This window comes from Dipodomys merriami, unplaced genomic scaffold (assembly GCF_024711535.1).
Source record: "Dipodomys merriami isolate MVZ:Mamm:240054 unplaced genomic scaffold, mDipMer1.0.p SCAF_1, whole genome shotgun sequence".
NCBI lineage: Eukaryota > Metazoa > Chordata > Mammalia > Rodentia > Heteromyidae > Dipodomys > Dipodomys merriami.
Window position 1 is genome coordinate 45,140,281 of NW_027202270.1, and position 19,165 is coordinate 45,159,445.

The 19,165-nt window shown below is 41.4% G+C and overlaps 1 protein-coding gene across 13 annotated transcripts in view; it reads right to left on the reverse strand.

The window, feature by feature from the left end:
• Myo3b (myosin IIIB) overlaps positions 1-19,165 on the reverse strand; it is a 397,916-nt gene that overhangs the window by 174,742 nt on the left and 204,009 nt on the right. For all 13 annotated transcript variants that reach the window (XR_011371567.1, XR_011371573.1, XM_070021235.1 and 10 more), the window contains 3 exons: positions 17,943-18,022; positions 9,399-9,476; positions 7,128-7,333 (listed from right to left, as the gene is read on the reverse strand). Coding sequence is in view for 11 of the 13 variants with exons in the window: in XM_070021235.1 (XP_069877336.1) it covers positions 7,128-7,333; positions 9,399-9,476; positions 17,943-18,022 (364 nt within the window). In the remaining 2 variants the exon portion in view is untranslated. The remainder of the gene's footprint in view (positions 1-7,127; positions 7,334-9,398; positions 9,477-17,942; positions 18,023-19,165) is intronic.

A 19,165-nucleotide genomic window follows, 5' to 3' on the forward strand; every position in this document is an offset into this window, starting at 1 on the left:
GAAACTGCATGTCCCTTAAGAACATAAATAGACAAAAGCAGCAAAGTACAAGTGAGGAGATAGAATCATTCTCTCCAGAGATTTGAGCACCTACTTTATGTCAGGACTCTCCGAAATGTAGCTATGAACACAAAGAAAGAAGTGCATACGTCGTTTTTTAAGGGACATTTCTCATGGAGGAAGCTTGATTCTTCAGAAATGTTAAGAAGCAATACTTGTGTTCTTAATCCTTGGCAGTACAAAGCTTCCCCTTAGCTGCTAAAGATCTTGCTACTATTTGGAAGGTGGCCATGCAATCAGGCAATTTCACACACACAAAAATCACTCCAGAATTAATATGGTCTATTAAACACTGTTCCTTTAAAAACATCATTCTCTTTCCAACTCCTTGAGAGGTCACATCTGTAAGAACACTCTTATTGCCACAAACATTTTGGAGACTCATTTCAAAAATCAATATAGAAACTTCCATTTAAAAGTTACCTTGAAAGCTGGTAAACTTTTACTGTGTGCATGAGCACATGTACATGCATGCTTCAGTATATGTGTGTTAAGTTTTGGAAATAACCAAAATAACCAAAAGCAATTTGGAGCTAAGTCTAATAGACAAAAAGGTCAAATCAAATATTCCTATAAGCCAATACATAATTGCATACTTAAGTCTGAAGGAAACTTCAAGTAAAAACTACTTTGATGAACAGCAGGAATGATGGGACAAATATACCATTTCTGGGCTGCTAAATGGACCATTCTTCCCTCCTCCAATGAGTATAAAAACCCAGTGTCATAGCATGAATCCACACAATTAGCCTCTCTTTCTTCAATGCACGTGTGCATCTTCTCTGATGTTGCCAGGAATTCTACACATTTACAGTCCTTTTTAAATTTCATTGTAATCACAAACAGAAAACATAGGAAAAGAGTAATTGGAAGCAGCAAAGCACTGAAATGGAAGATGTGAAAAGGAGAAAATTTAAGATGCTGTTCACATTAGAAAGATCTCCTGTGGTGTCAGGATCACAGTTGATAAAAACCTACAGAAAAGAGTGTGACATGGATCAGTTGGAAATTCCCAGGATTCTAATATACAAAACCATGACATCCAAATTAAGGAAGTCACAATAAATGTTAAACAAATTTGGATGTACCTTACAAAACAAGATGATACACACTGAATAGCTTACTCTTTGCCCCTACTTTAAAAATATTAATTAATTTAGGTTTTATTTAAAATGGGTAATATACTCAAAAGATGGTAGTCTGAATACATGCATGTATTTTTCTCTGTTCTGAAGCCTCAATAAAATGACAGCACAGGGATTTTTTAGAAGGTATAAATCCTCTGTGAAGACAAAGGGAAGAGATAAGAAAGGGAGAGAGGATATGAGTAATAAGATTTTGGTAACAAGAAAGCAGATGGAGAAATAGTAACAGATTTAACAGACCTGAGAAAACTGAATCCTAAGTCACCGTAGGGAAAGATGAGAAGCAACCTGGTTGATGGGCAAAGAAGCTCTTCTCCATTCTCTCTTCAAAGACTCAGACGTTTACAGTCAGACATTAAAATGTGTGGGATAAAAATTTCCTAAAAGTTAGTAAAGAAGTAGCCATATACCCAGATTTTCTTCCCTATCTAGAGGAAGATTTTCTGGAAGATTGTTAACCTAAAATCATGCAAAGCTTAGAAGTACTGAGCAATAAACAGAAGTGATAAGTGAATGCTTGTATATATTGAATGTTGGGACTCTGGTTCTCCCATCAGACCCCAGGATCCTAGTAGCTGATGCAGACAGAATACTGGCTCAGTGTGAATTTTCCTAAAGGCAAATTTGCAATCTGTTTATTGAATCAACATGGGGGAATCTATGTATTCATCAGAGTAGCTGGCCATGGATGCTGCTGTACTCAGGGACAATGTCATGGGAATGCTCCGAAGTCGCAATTCTGTACAGAGGGGAAATATGACTCAACTTGGACTGCAGTTAGGACATGATATTGTTTAAAGAAATGGAGACTTCTGGCCATTGCCCTAAAGAGACAGAAAGTGGCAGGTGGATTCAGAACACAGAGGCAGCTGGCCAGCAACTGAATGCAGATTTCAAAGGGAAGAGGGAAAACCCAGACCAGTGAGAAAAAAAAAAGCAGTAGCTTTGGTTGAAATCCATAAATAATGGCTACAATTTTATAATCTGAACAGGAAAAGCAGCCTCTTTGAGCTGGAAAACACCCTCACAATGGAAGGTAACATCCAACATGCTTCCATGTGGAACACAGACACCGTGGACCCTGTCAAGACAATCAGAGAAACCTGTCAACTACACGTAGAGGAGTTCAAACTGAGCCAGCATAGGCTGGTTTTTCTCTAATCCCTTAGAGAAGGGGACTTAAGGAACTGTCTTCAATAGGTTTCTGCACAGTAAAGTTGTATGAAAACCAAATAAAACCAACCAAACTATGCTAACATTTAAATATAATAAGCTGTGTATAGTTCTTAGGCTTAAGTCGGCATCCAGTTGTTAACAAAATTTTGTTCTCAGAAAACTTTAAGTGGAAGGGCTCTGATTGGTAGGTAAATTCCTGGGCAAAGCATATCATTGTTGCAGGTTAAAGTCCATTCCAAGGCATAGAATGGTCAAAATATAGGGTAAAATTATTTTAGCTACCCCTGCTATTATTTCAGCCTTGCCATCTCCTCTCTCTTTTTTTCTTTTTCTTTTCCTCCTCCTCCTCCTCCTCCTCCTGCTGTTATTATTGTCATTGTTGTTGTTTTTGTTCTCCTCCTCCTCCTCCTCTCCCCTCCTTCTCCTTCCTTCCTCCTTCTTTCATTTCTTCTCTCTCCCTTTTTCCTTCTTCTTTCTTTTTCATTTTGTGGCTCAATCCTAGGCCCTGGGCTCAAAGCTAGCACTCTACCACTTGAGCCACAGCTCTGCTTCTGCTTTTTTTGGTGGTTATTTGAAAATAAGAGTCTTGTGGACTTTTCTTCCCAGGCGGGCTTTGAACCTCAATCCTAGATTTGAGCCTCCTGAGGAGCTAGGATAACAGGTATGTGCCCAGCAAAATGTAGTTTTGTTTGCTATTATCTTTTGCCTTTGGCAGTCTTAGGTCTTAAACTCAGAGCCTCACACTTGCCAGGCAGGTTGTCTGTCACTTGAGCCATACTCCCATGGCTCCTTCCTTTAATGGGCCCTTTAGGCCATGGTTCAAGTAGTGCTGACTCCTTCCCTGGCATTTGGCCCAAGGCTCTGTGCCTAGCAGTAACTGATTGATCCAAGGTGAGGCGTGTGATCCATGCTGAACAATTCCAGAGTCACTTGTGTGAGAACTCTCAGAAGGCCTCTTGTTGGCAGATGTTGCTATGCCTAAGAATGCTTCCAGTAGGAGCTGCCAGCAGCCATCTTTGACAACGCCGAAGAAAATTAGGTGATAGAGCACAACTTCATGAATATACTAAAAACTACTTTGTAAGGGTAACTTTTTATGTGGGCTGTGTTGCAATTAAACTAAAAACAAGAATCATAGACCAGAGCCTGAGCTAACAGCTTGTGAGAAGAGGTGAGAGATGCCCAAGAGAACCTTGTGAAGAAACTGTGAAGAAACTTCAAAAGGTAAAGTGGCAGAACTTTCGTTTAAGGGTATGAGGAGAAGTCACAAATGACCCCCTAGTTTCTGGAGGAGAGGAAATAGAGGAAAAGAAGGGAGAATGGGATGAGGCTAGTACGATGCCATCCTGAGAAAGGGAAGTGGCAATGAAGGAGGAGAAGGAGGAACTTCACCAGTTCAACAGACATTGACTCACAAATGTCATGAGCTGGGTCCTGGTGGGTGCAAGTCTCCCACACTGTGAGTTGGACTGGGAGAAACTGAGCCTCTCTGGAGACTTGTGGGGGGAGGAGGCCTAAGAACAGCCCAGGAGTCTGCATGCATGCAATCTCTGGCAATCTTCAGGCTGTGGCTCTGTGGGTGTGCTCCTTCATGTTATACAGACCAATAAAAATCTTTGACAGAAATTTGGGATTATTTGACAAGTAAGATGTCTAAAAGAACACAGTCCCCTTACAGAATTCTGCAATTCTGTATATAAACGAAGCCTTAGCCTTGGCTGTGTCTTTTAGATATTTGCTAGGCCACGCTGCATACATATAGCATATGTATCTGCCCACAGTAGACTTCTGAGGGGCCCTGCTTCCAACCTTGTGGGACATGAGAACAGTGAATGTTCACAGTGCTTTGCTGTTTTGTCTCTCAACATCTAGCTTCGAAGATGTTTGGCTATCCATCCTGCACTTCCTAGTGGCCTCTTTATGCCTACTTGAGAACTTAAGACTTCTAGTTCACCTAGACCCACTGATGAGATGGTGTTTTGAAAACACTCTTCCTAAAGGGACAAATGCAACAACAAAAAGTTGCTTTTGCAAGACTTTTAAATGAACCTAAAAGCTCAAAACCCCACCGCCACTTTGTATCTGTGATGTCTGATTGGAGCCACGCCCTGCTACAGTCACCTTGGGCTCTAGGGGGGGCATTACTTACTTAGCAATAAGCATCTGTGACAAAAGGCAACTTGCCCACCAAGCAATGCTTTCTTATTATTTTGAAGAAAACATTCAAAAACTACAGAATACTCTCCAGGCCTCCAGTGTCAAACACTGACTTAATGATCAACCAGGCCATACCTGTGCACTCCCCACCCCCATCTCTCCCTATTTAACCTGAAGCCAATGTCTGTACTCCTAGAAGACGCTGAAGATGTACTACTGAAGGGCTGTCTTCCCATGGCTGCCATGTAGTAAATCTCCTACCTCTGCCCTTCACCATGTCTCTTGTTTGGCATATGGGGGGGTGGGGGTGGGGGTGGTGAGAGGCTGGACCTGGCATGGGACTCCTGGGTTTTGGTCTTAAAACCCAGTTTCTAAAACACACCCAGAGGATCAGAAAGGGCACTTCAGAGTCATTTTACCACAAAATTGAAGGACATTAGAGCAAAGCAGCATTTTAGGTTTGGCCAAGTCTGCAGACTTGAGTGGTGAGGGATTGAGGAAGATATTCCCCATTTTGGAAGGAAACTTCAGGTCTCCATCATGAATGCCAGAACCAGGCAAAGCACCACCCTAAGCAAGTCTGTACCTTTTGTTTACCTCCCCTTGATAAACCTTGAGTGGCTCTGTGGCTCAGTTCCTGCCTTTGATTGTTTTGTCTGCATATTTCCTTCAAAGAGTTGATAAAGCAGCAGTCTTGAGCAGGAAGATAAGAAGCACCAACTCACTGAATAACATCAAGGGGAAAACTGCTAGCTCATCCATTTTGTTGTTCCGTTGCTCAAAAGGATCAAAATACCAATTAACTTGCTGGCTCAGAAATCTTTGATATCCTCAGATTTACTGACACTTTTGAAACTCTTGCTCCCACTTGCCTAATGGTTTTCTGATTATGAACAAAGAGGTGCTGATCTGTTTAGCATTTGACCTGTTTTCTTAAATATTTTTAGGTATTCAATACTTTGTGACTAAAAATACTTGTTACATTTATGAACTAAAATCATCTTTTTTCCCTTGTTCCACCTCCATATTTGAGGGGGGGTTTGTGGAAGAGGCTTAAAGGGTACTTCTTTCTTAAATGTTATTTCATTCTTATTTTTAATGTGAAATTTCTCATTTCAAGGGACTTTTCCCATCTTTTCTTTTCAATGGAATTTATCAGAGTTTGGAAAACTTAAAGCAAGCTACCATGTTTAGGATCCACTCTTCTCTAAGGAAAGATTGGAGAAATGCAGAATTTGCTTCAATCTAGGAGTGAAGAGATAGTCAGGGTGGCTGGTGAATAGATTTGAAGCAATCTGAATATTTCTTTCCAGTCATCCTCATGTTGGTGCTTCTTCCTCAGAAGTGGTTATTGTTTTTCACTATTTCTTGCCAGAAAACTCTGTAAGTCTCACATGTGATCACCTGTATATGCAAGACATCCCACAGCAGTTGTCCAGAGGACAGCAGTATTCCATTCTTAGCAAAAGCAAGTTTCTCAGGTTGGAAAGCTCTGTGCAATTTGTGTACCTCAGTAAACACTGGGCATGGCACATTGATTGAGAAGGCCAAAGCCAGGGTACCTGGGTTCAAATCCTGGCTCTACCATTTTATACTGTGGGAACCTGGGAAAGCCATAGAATTTCTCTTTGTGTCTCAATTTCCTCATGTGTAAAATGTGATAATCATAGAGCCTAACTTGTGGTGTTGTCCTCTAGATCAAACAAGATTACATATTTGCTGATAATCCCCTAAAATGTCCTATACTCTATGATATTTCTGTGCTACATGATCAGTTATCCTGTAACAGTACAGACCCTAGAGAAGAAGATTTGCATTCAAATCCTCCAGAATCATGCCCCACTTCTGAAGGGATACTTCAATCACAATACAATGTATCTAGAGAATTCAAGACCTAAGAATTTATATAATAAACATGTCTACTGACATTTGTGTATGTAAATACTGGATCTTGAACTCAGGGCCTTAACACTGTCCCTTAGCTTTTTTTTTGCTTAAAGTTGGCACTCTGTTACATGAACCACAACTTCAATTCTGCATTTTTACTGGTTAATTGGGTGAGAAGAGATTCATGGATTTGTACTGCCTGGGTGGCTTCAAACCACAATCCTCAGACCTCATTCTCCTTTGTGACTAAGATTACAGTTGTGAGCCACTAACACATTTTAACATGATCAAAAAGGAACACAACCTGTCCTCTGGGACACTGCAGTTTAGTTGGACTACAATTTAAAAGTAGAACATTTTCCAGGTGCCAGGTGCTCATGCCTATAATCCAAGCTACTCAGGAGGCTGAGAGCTGAGGACCAAGGTTAAAGCCAGTCCCCAGTCCAAGGCCCTGAGTTCAAGCCCTAGTGCCAGTACACACACACACACACACACACACACACACACACACACACACACACACACACACACACACACACACACACACACTTTAACAAGATTTAAACAATAAGTGGCAGCCAGTAATCTGCCCGTCACATGTTTGAAGGGAGACAGGCAGGTGGACCCACTCCAGGGCACAGAATTGATCGGGGTATAGCAATATTTGCAAAATGCACGTGTATTCAAGGATGCTGGTCTGACCTTTTCACAAACTCTTCGAAGAGGATGCGGTGGGAATAGCCCTGCCTGCGGATGCTGACAGTCTCCAGGATCCCTGTGGAGCGGAGCTGGGCCAGGACCCTCTCTTCAGAGAACTGCAAGGCCTTGCGTTCATCATTGGGTTTAATGCAACGCACGAAATGGGGCTGTCCAACCACCATTTTGGAGAGCAGATCCATCAGAGAATACTACCAGGGAGAAAAACACAACAGAAGATGAAGTCACCACTACGAAGGGCCTGCAGAGGTCTTCAGAGCAGCTTGAGACTTATAAATCACCCCATAAGCCTTTGAGGCACAACAGGCAGTCAGCAACAGGAGATGGCAAAGTAAGTTCTCCTTACAGCTGCCTAAAGATTCAAACACATTCTTAAACGACTCCTAGTATCGAGTAATGCCACATGCTAAGAACATGCTTTAGTTTTCCCTGGAATACCACCATTCTGTTATTCAAAACAATGTTCTGCACACTGTAATTTACAATATCCAGCTTTGGGGAAAGAAGTTGGCTGTTTCTTTTGCCTAAGAACTACTAAAAAGTCTAAAAATTGCTTTATAGATGGAATGCTGGACTAAAAGGTCTGGGACTGCATAGGCACAATTCTACTTTGTTTCTGAAACACAATTGGCTGTGCTGGACTATGTGGCTGTGTGTGTGTGTGTGTGTGTGTGTGTGTGTGTGTGTGTGTGTGTGTGTGTGTGTGTGTGTGTGTGTGTGTGTGTGTATGTGCACATGCCCATGTGCTGACCCTGAGGCTGGAACTTAGTCTTTTCACTCAAGACTGACACTCTACTACTTGAGCCACAGCTTCGCTTCTGGCTTTTTAGTGATTAATTGGAGATAAGAGTCTCACTGACTTTCCTTCCCAGGCTGGTTTTGAACCACCATCCTCAGATCTTAGCCTCCTGAGTAGCTAGGATTATAGGTGTGAGCCACAGGTGCCCGACTGACTTTGTGGCTTTTGGGCCTTTTTGTACGGGTTAGGTTCCCATAATACCTTCTATCTACAATGCTGTTCCCAGATCCTGCCCCTCAGCCTGCCTGGCTCCTCCAGCTATGACCCAGTTTCCTCTCACTGACCACCCAGCCCTGCACAGTCACATTCCGGGCCAATCCATCTCACTAGGTTATTCTCCTGTCACAGAGATCAGTTCCTGCTTCAGCATAACAGTATCTCCACATGATGCTACTACCTGATGAAGCTACATAAACCTAGCTACAAGATGCTACAAAAGATGAAGCTACCTGAACTTAGCTCTCAGAGGAGCATGACTGCTGAAGGATTTCCAGCTCTGTAATAAAGGTCAACCAATCTGTGCAATTTGGTAAACAAATAGATGTTTTATCTTTGCCTTCTCTACTTATGGACATTTAACAGAGTGCTCCTAGGAAAAAATGCTTTTATGCAAAGAAGGAATTTTACTAGATGGAACACAGAACCGGGGATGGCAGAATTAGGAAAGATGCTAAGCATGGTGGCACACCTGTAATTCCAGCACTGAGAAGGCTATGTAACAGCTTGGGCTACAGAGCCTGACTCAGTCTTACAAGCAGCCAAAAATAAAAAACAAACAACCAAGGGAATAACGGGGTGGAGGCAAGTGGAGTTTGCAATGGGGCAATTCAATCAAGGAAAATAAAGCTGGTGCTTTTCTGTTCTTCTCTCTCTCTCTCTCTCTCTCTCTCTCTCTCTCTCTCTCTCTCTCTCTCTCTCTCTCTCTCTCTTTCTCTCTCTCTCTCTCTCTCCCTTTTCTTTTCTTTTCTTTTTTTGTCGGTAGTAGGGCTTGAATTCTAGGCCTAGGCACTGTCCGTCAGCTCTTCAGCCCAAGGCTAGTGCTCTACTACCACAGCATCACTTCCAACTTTTTCTGCTTATGTGGTGCTGAGGAATCAAACCCAGGGCTTCATGCATGCAAGGCAAGCGCTCTACCGCTAAGCCACCCTCTCAGCCCCAAGCTGGTGCTTTTCTAGGTATCTGAGCTTGATAAATTTTAATGAACTATCATTTGCTGGAGAAGTGGCTGACTGGCTACTTTAAAGTGAAGATGCAGCCCAGAGACTCACAGCAGCTCAGTGGCAGGAGCTGCATGCTGGGGTTCTCTCCTTGCAGTCCTCTTCTACCTGCCCTCCCCTTGCTTTACTGATGCTGGCTTTTTGCCCTGGCTCCAGCGACTCTATGCTATCTGGCCCTGGCATGGGAGGATGCAGCGAGTCCTTTTGGAAGCAAGAAGACAGAGATGAAGCCCAGCTCACTCGGAAGTAGGACGCCACAGTTTGCCTCTTCATGTTGGTGGTTTCTTCTGGATGCCGGATCACCTCGAGGGTGTCCACCTGGAAGCAAGCACAGACATGGCCAGTAGTTAGAGAATATCCCAATTCCTTTCATGCTCCAAGTTCTCCTAATCTAGAAGAATATTTGTCAGATACCCCAGGCTCAGACTGTAGCACAGGGACTAGGGCCGAGGCACCAAGCATCTCCCAGGCCACCCCCGCCTGAGGCTCAGCACACTGCTGCTGCCCACCAGCCGTGTGCTCTCGGCAGGCAGCACTCGGGACCAGTGCAGGGTGGTCACACCTGGTGCCACCATCTCTCTAGCTACCTAGCAGGGAGGGATTTCTGGATGGAAACAATTGAAGGAATAGATTGATGGAAAACAGCCTGTGTTTCCTATTTGCAGCTCCACAAACTCTGCTGGGGTGAGCGGAGGGAGGGTGAGTGGTTTTGCAGTGCCAGCTTCCTGCACAGGAGTGACAGCTCTTGTCTTTTCTGAGCAAGTGGCCAGGGTGTGAAACAGGGTCGTATGAACTGGAAGACGCTGCTGCTGCTACTGCGGCTGCCAACTGCTGCCAGCGCGTGAGTCCCTCTAGCTAGACCCTCACCTTCTCCTAGGGGTCAGGACATCTGCAGCAGGATTCAATGAAGTTGTAAAATGGGTGCTAAAAGCGGAGAGAGGCTGGTACTTAGGAGCCTGTGTGAAATGGCAGAAAACCTTCCACTGGGTTGGATAAAGAAAAGACTTGCCAGGTGCTAGTAGCTTAAGCCTGTAATTCTAACTACTCAGGACACTGAGATCTGAGGATTCAGGTTTGAAGCCAGACTGGGCAGACAAATCCAAGAGAGTCTTATCTCTAATTAACCAACAAAAAGCCAGAAGCGAATGTGTGGTCCTGTGGCAGAGGGCTAGCCTTGAGTGAAACAAGGTCCTGAGTACCAGCATAAAAACCAAAAACTAAAATACAAACACAGGTTTATTTTTATTTTATTTTGTCGGTCATGGGGCTTGAACTCTGGGCTTGGGCGGTGTCCCTCAGCTCTTCAGCTCAAGGCAAGCACTCTACCACTTGAGCTACAGTGCCACTTCCGGATTTCTAGTGGTTTATTGGAGATAGGAGTCTCACTGTCTTTCCTGCCCGGGCTGGCTTTGAACCTAGATCCTCAGATCTCAGCCTCCTGATTAGCTAGGGTTACAGGCATGTGCCACCGGTGCCCAGCTAAACACAGGTTTATTTATCAAGTGGGGAAATTACAGGACAGAGGTAAGATAGATAGATGAGTCAGGAAAATTATATTTTTTAACAAATATCAGAGATACTAGATTCAGAAGCTGAATCCAGGAGATTCTCCATCTATCTTCTCCTTTGAGATGGTTAAAAAAAAATAAATTCAACCTTTTGCCAATAAACTACCCAGAAAAAGCTGGAAGTGATGCTGTACTCAAGTGGTAGGGCACAGCCTACAGTGCTCAGGGACAGCCCCAGGCCCTGAGTTCAAGCCCCAGGACCAGCAAAAACAAAAAACAAAACAAACAACAATAACAACAACAAAAACCCAACCCAAAGATGAGGTCATAAGGTCTCTGACAGAAAATACTGTAATTAAACTTCTCAGCCACTGATGATCCCAGCCCCGTAGACAGGACCTAGCAATAGGAATTTCTCACAGGCAATCTCTATAAGTGCTCAATCCCTAGGCGAATGCTGCTAATCTTACTCTGGAGATATTCTACTGAAAGTGTATTTGTAACAGGTGCTTAAACTATTTTTGCTGCCAAGAATTAGCTAAAAGCAGGAGAATAAACTGCATCTGTGCTTCCATTTTGTGTTTACCATCATTTTAAGCCGTTCTCTCCACAGTCAGTTGCAATCCCCTTCAGTTCCAGGCAAGTCTGGACTGGTCTTAAGGATCTTATGACAAGGACTAAAACGAAACCTAAAGAACTTCAGAGCCTTGCAGGGCAGATCACTCCCAAATGAGGAGACTTACTGATCAATAATGCTCAGGATGCACTCTAGAGCTGGAGAAATCATCTCATGGGAACGCATTTGTTCCCCTCAACATCTTCAAAACCCGAGAAAACCACAGGTGAGATAATGACCAGCAAAAGCCAGATCTCTTAAACTATTCACACCTTTGCCCCTCTGCCTAATACTTCCACATGCTCAGGTCTGAACCAGAAACTGGCTGAAGCTGAACTAAGGTACCTTCTATGTGTGGTATCATGCTGTGTAATCTCTTTCTCTACCATGTTTCTTTCCTAATAAACTTTTCTATCACATGTATGGCATGCATTCTTGCCTGAATTATTTTTATATTAGACCCAAGAATCAGGGTTGATTAGCTGTACTAAATTTCTGGTAACAAAATCACTGTACTATACCAAATACTTTGCCCTCATCATGTCATTAAATTCTCAAAAATGATATTGTCAGAGAAATATGATTCCCATTGTACATAGGAAAAAGTTGAAGCTCCGAGACTTTAGTTTCCTGGAGTCTTGCTACCAGAATACAGTTGTGCCCAGATCTGATTCCTAAGTCTTACCACTACACACTGCCACCCTATGTGGTTTGGTATAACTTATAAAATCAAAGTCTGAAAGCACAGTATTATTAAAAAGGCTTTGCCTCATCTGTCAACTGAATTTACTGTAGGATAAAGAGAATCCAAAGCATCTCATAAACCACCCAGATCTCAGCAGTAAATGCAAAACCAGGAATCTTCTCCTGGTCTTGGTGGGCGAGTGCTTGCTATCTGCATACTAAAACCTCAAAAGTGCTTTTTCTTATTATCATCCTGCCGGGACCTTTTGTCAGGAATTTTTACTGCTTTCAAGTGACAGACACATCCATCCTTCAGGAAGAAAAGGGCTTGTCAGGAACACCCATTCCCAGAAGCCTCTGGGGCACTAAGTGGGAAAGCATCTGACCAACCAGTCCATGCAATGCTGCTCTGTGCACTGGAGCCTTTGGGATTCAGGACATGCCACCCCAAACAAGGCACTTAACCTTTGAGAAAACAGCAGAAGAGGGAGCACCCTTTCTCTCCTTCCATCCTCTGAAGAGACAATACATAGGAGGGTCCTTTCTGATCTCCTTTTCTCATACCGGAAGGAAGGAATGTCATAAGAGGGCACCAAAAAGGACCCAGCTCATCATCAGATCAGATCTAATTATACTTCTATATAAAAGCCCACAAAAATACACAGATTTCCTTATTTCTTTGTGGCTCTTTCTCTGTAGCTCCTGTTTGGGTAACACTTGCACTAAACAAAAGTGTATATTCCTGGATATCACCTTTAGTTTTTTATAATGTGTATGCTATTTATTTTCTTGTTCATCCTTCCTGTTGTTGGAGGAATTGAGCTGTGAATCTTATGATAGGTGGCAAAATGATGTTTCTTCTTTTCCTGTACTGAGCTCCACTTCATCCTGGGGCAAACTCCATCTTGGACAAGGCAGAGATTGATGAAAGTATTGTTGGCTTTCTTTGCCAGTCTTATTTGTATTTTTGGATGCCCCAATTAGAGCATTTGACTTATCTCCTAAGTGAAAATAAATCTTGTGGTCATTTTCATCTTATGCATACACATGATTAGTTTAGTTTCATAGTATGTATGCCACAAAATAGAAGACATTTCCCAGTGGACAGAGCCTGAACAGTAGGAGCTGGTGCAGGAAGTACACTAACACTGCTGGGTGGCAAGTGTGGAAGGTAAGGTCCTGGCAGGGTCTGGCCATCAAAACTCAGCCCTAGGGCGAGGGAAGGGATAATAGAGAAAAAGGAGGGGGTAACAATGTTTGACAAGAACTGTACTCATTACCTTACTCATATGACTGTAACCCCTCTCTACAGCCTCTTTACAATAAAATAATATTTTAAAACTCAGCCCTAGGAAAGCAGTGTGTGTGGAATAGTGGGGTAGGCCCTACCCTGACAATGAAGACTACCTAATCTTGAATCTTCTTGTGTTATGGTATCTGGTTGAAGCCATACCCCCAGAGAACTCATTACATTTTCCATTATTTGTGAATTTACCTACATGTTAGAATTTATTTGTAACCCCAAAGTCAAGAGTCCCAGGGATCATTCACAGACGTGTGCCAAGAAATGACCATTTTTTTGGGTGAAAGGGGAGGTGCAAATGGTAGCTAGCCAGCCCCTGAGCACAAGCAAGCATCAGATAGCAAGTTTCAGTCCTGGTCTCAGACATTTTTTTTTAATGAACATTTTGAACACCCTGATGTATAAGTTTCCAGCTGAAATCAAACAGGGTGACGCTTAGCCTTTTTTTTCAGCTGTCCTACTATAAACAAGTGCCTATTTTCCGGGTCTAGGGAAGTGCTTCATTTTTTCTTGTTGCTTTTTGGGTTTTGTTTGTTTGTTTTTCGTTTTTTATGTTTATTTTCCAGGTGATGTACAGAGGGGTTACAGTTACAAGTAAGGTAGGGAGAACATTACTTGTCCAATTTGTTACCCCTTCCTTCATTTTTCAGGTAAACATATATACAATAACCAAAATCAAATGCAGTGACAACAGGGGATAAAGCATAGCGGGGAAAGACACAAAATAGAAAAAAAAAATCACATAGTACACTAAAAACAACAACAACAAAGAAAAACCTCATTTTTTTGCATTTATATACATTTTGTTGGTTATTTTTAAGTGACCCCCAAATAAGATGCTGCAGGGCAGTGCAATGTTGTAAACACAGGAAAGTTGTCATGTCCCTCACAGAGAAAACAAGAATTCCCATAGCTTTACTCAGGATTGAGTTGTTTATAGTTGGCCATGAGTTCAAGGAGACAAATGCTGCAATTGAAGTGTTACTTTATAAAAAACATGGAACATAACTACTTATAAGAAAAATATTTGGTGCTGGTGGTTTATGCCTATAATCCTAGCTATTCTGGAGGCTGAGATCTGAGGATTGCAGTTTGAAGCCAGCCTTGGCAGAAAAGTCATGAGACTCTTATCTCCAATTAACTATCCCCAAAATGCCAGAAGTGGAGCTGTGGCTCAAGTAGCAGAATTCTAGCCTTGAGAAAAACATCTCAAGGACAGTGCCTAGGTCCTGGGTTCAAGACCAGGACCAGCAAAAAATAAGAAAAATAAAAAATTTTGGAGTTGGTGCTTGAGCAGCACCCCTCCCCCAAAACCATAATTAGAATTAGCTTTTCCATATTTTATTCCACATTGTTCCTTTAATAGTTATTTTAAAAGTTAATAGTTGTTTTATTTCAATATTAGTTAATATTTTACTGTTTCACATTGTTCTATGAAATTAATTTCATTTCAATTGGATTTACGTCTCATTTGTTATCTTGCTAGTTTGTCTTTCTTAGCTTTAGATATATGCACATGACATTTCAGTGGCAAGCTCCCTTGGAGGAAAGGACTCTTGGTCCATGGTCACCTCCTATGCTGAATCACTTCATAGCTATGTCTGCTGGCTCTCTAACTCTCCTCTTAGAGATGTATATGTGACCAAGAAATCTTAATGCTGAGTATATATTTAGTCCCTGAAGCCTCTTTAAAGCCAACAAATATTTGACAGGTACAGCATTTCCCTATTTTCACTATTTTGTGCAGGATGTTTGAGAGGAAGAATCCAACATAAATCATTAATATTTAATATATATCTTTCAAAAAACTGGGTGCCAGTGGCTCACACATGTAATCCTAGCTATTCAGGAGGCTGAAGTCTGAGGATTCCAGTTAGAATCCATCCCAGGTATATTTTAGATATGAGACCCTTGTCCATTGTATGGCTAGTGAAGATCTTCTCCCAATCCGTGGGCTTTCTATTGATCTTGCTAGCTATGTCCTTGGCCATGCAGAAGCTCTGCAATTTCATGCAATCCCATTTGTCCAACCTTTCTTTCACTTGTTGTGTTTCTGGGTCTCTATTAAGAAAATTTTGGCCTATGCAAGGAGACCTAGGGTTTCTCCTATTCCATCCTGTAATGTTTTCAGAGTGTCTGCTTTGACTCTGAGGTCTTTAATCCATTTGGAGTTGATTCTGGTGCAGGGTGATATATAAGGATCTAGCTTTAGTTTTCTACGTTAGGTGAAATGAACCCTAAGATAAGGATTCAAATGTTTTTTCTTTCATGCGATTGTTTCCAATATATTTATAAGATGATTTATTTGTTGCTTTGTATGTACCCCCCCCCATGGAATAAGCCCTGCTTTCACTGTATTTGATGTTGATATAATTGTGGAGGGGAAGGGAAAAAACCAAATTGTTTAAATAGGGATACAGTTGGACCCATTACAATAATGAGATGTACAAGACATTATGTCAAAAAATGAACTTTACAACTTTGGCGGGGTGGGGGGAGGTGGTGGTAAGGGGGTGTGGGGGTGGAGGGGTAGAAAGGGGAAGGGATGGTATGGGGAAACAAAGGAGGAGGCAACAATGCTTGATAAGAAATATACTCACTATCTTGCCCATGTAATTGTAACCCCTCTGTATGGTATTTTGATAATTAAAATAAAATAAAATAAAAAATATAAGCCATCCCAGGCAGGAAAGTATTAAACTGTTATCTCCAATTAACAAAAAAAAGAAAAAAAGGAAGGAAGGAAGGAAGGAAGGAAGGAAGGAAGGAAGGAAGGAAGGAAGGACGAGGGCTGGAAGTAGAGCTGTGTCTCAAGTGGTAGACCATTAGCCATAAGCAAAAACGCTCAGGGACAGTGCCTAGTTCCCAAGTTCAAGCCCTAGGACAAGCATTTAAAAAAATGAAAGAAAGAAAATTCAAAGGCATTGTGAATTAAGTGTCTTTAAATCAGAACATATATCTGACATATGGACTGGTTGACTCTGGGTTGAGTTTTGCAGGAACCTAATATTGTTTTGCCACTGGGAGCCATGTTTTACTGATTGCAATAATTCTATAGACCTAAGATTCTAACTGAACAAACTCTCACAAACAATAAGAATCAATGAATTGAATGAAAACAAAATGCATATGTAAGATCAAGAGGTTCTCAGAACTGCTAAAAAGTTCCATGGAACTCTCTTATAGGAACTCAAAGAAATCCATTGGTAAATAGTCCTAATGTCTTGTCACTAAGTAGCAAGAACAGTATTCAAACAGATCATACCAGCTATGTGGGTAGAAAAACTACTATTAGTTCAAATCTTTTGAATTCCTACCACCTGCAAGCAAATCTATTCTCAAGAAAAGTATACATAAATATTTACTTCTCTGTCAATGTTGGGTAATTCTCAAAGGCATTTTAGGAAGCTAAACTGCTTTTTCTTTGTTAAATATTCTATGCAAACAAAATATAAGAAAAGCTAGAGATGTGACCTTTTTATTACTCCAGTACCCCAGATAAGTGTTTTTCATGGTAGCACATAGACTTTCCTTATCATATTTGGGGACTATCTCCCTAGATCTATCTAGAGAGATATCTGATCTATAAATACCATGCATTAAACCCTGTATACTCTCTGCATTTTCTTATGCATACAAACTTATAATAAAGGTTAACTCATAAATTGGACACGGTAACAAATTAACAAACATAATGAAAAATAAGACAATTACAACAATCTACTGTAATCAAGATGCTAATCTTACCTTTTCATTTAAAGGAAGCACTTTAGCTTCTGTCTTTTGCATATCCAAATTTCTAGCATCACTACTCTTACGTTGGGGGCCATTCTTAAGTAAAATAAGGATTACTTGGACCTAAGCACTGTAAACTCATGGCAGGTGATCTGATAACTGACATTGGTATTACTCCAGGACTCATGGGTGGGTGCATGGGGTTCTTAAGGTGGATACACTGGTCCAAGCAATGATTCACATCCTGGGCAGGACCAAGAGGGATGGCAGGAGATTTTATTGTGTCATTGTGTATGGCACATTATGTAAAATTAATGAATTATTTATGTATAAATTTTTCATTTGATATTTTTGGACCATAGTCAATGTAGGTAACTGAACTTATTGAAAACTAAACCACAGAAAAGAGGGGGATTGCTGTATATAAAATAAACATCAGTCAAGCGATCTTCAAGATGCTGGCTAAAGATTAGCAAAAAGAGAAGGACATCTAAAAATCTTTTTTACAGGTGGATATTTATGAATCCTTCCACCATGGCTTCTGCGCAGACAACTGTACAACTCATTTTAAGAGGCCAGAACTGAGAAGTAGGAAATCATTTCTTTTCTTCCTGCTGACTCCATTTAGTCTAGGAATCCTCCTCTGCAGGTTGATGATAGCCTCAAGGAAAAGTGCTTTATTTCTTCTTAAATGGACTATGTTTCTAAGTTGTTCTAAGTTTCTTCTTCTTATGTAGTATTTGGGGGATTGTAAGGATTATAAGGTTTCCTTGACTTTGTTCAAATTCCTGAACTCCTAATTTCCTACATGCCTTCAGATCCTTTACCAGATCACTCAGGCTGATAAAGGGCCTAATGCTGACCATTATCTGGAAGACAAGAGCTGCTCCCTTGCTCCCCCATCTCTCCATCATCATTGGTGCAAACCTGTGACTCACCTTGGCTTTCCCAGCACTGAAATGTGGAGGCAAAGATCTTGAAGCTGCTGTTACCTTGGCTCTTGTCTGAGCCAAATTACCTGAGCAAAAAAGACAAAGAACTTAAATTGAAGGGTAAGTTAAAGTAATTAGAACATGAGTGATTTTTCCCCTTTATGTCCCTGTATTTCAAGAATTTTTTAAAAAAATGATTTACTCTGAATTTGAAAAATTTTGAAATTCAATTACATAAATTATAATAATTCTTTTAAAATCAAAGACAAGTGTTAACACCTTCTATGAGCATTAAAAAAATATCAAAAAGTAACTAATTCACTCAACAAATCAGGAATGGAAAGAAATTACCTCAACACGATAAGAGCTATACATGACATACCTAACACCACACTCAGCTCTTCCTCTAAGACCAGAAAGAAGGCAAAGGATGTACATACCCACCACTTCTATTAAACATATTGGAAGTTCTGATCATTCAGATCAGAAAGGAATAAGTAATTTAAATAAGATTATATCTGCTCACAGATGACATGATCATATAGACAATCCTAAAGATCTACATTTAAAAATTACTGTCATGACCAGGTGTCAGTGGCTCACACCTGTAATCCTAGCTACTCAGGAAGCTGAGATCTGAGGAAGACCATTCAAAGCCAGCCCAGGCAGGAAAGGCCATGAAACTCCTATCTCCAATAAATCACCAGAAAACTGGAAATGGCGCTGTGGCTCAAGTGGTAGAGCGCTCACCTTGAGCTGAAGAGCTGAGGGACAGCGTTCAGTCCCAGAGTTCAAGCCCCATGACCAACAACAACAACGAAACACTGTCATGGGGTTGGAGGCATGGCTAGGTTGGTAGAGCACTAGCTCATGTGCAAAAGGTTTGGTCATCTCAGACAAAAAAAAAAGGGAAGGAAGGAGGGAAGGAAGAAAGGGAGGGAGGGAAAAAACATTGTCAGAAGTAATAAATGAATTGAGACAAGCTGCAGTGTCAATTAGATACAAGCTAGTAAAAAAAAAAAAAAAAAAAAAAAGCCAGCAGGGAGTTGCTGCCTAACAACTTGCAGATGGCAGAATAAGCTGACAACTCAAAACCTGCCTGACAAGGACAAGAGAGTATGGAAATGAGGACTGGACAGTCTCCTAACAGAAAGGAGAGTCACCAATCAGAAAGCCACCTGATTCTCACTATTTAATCCAAAGCCAAGCTCTGAAATGAAGAAGATGGC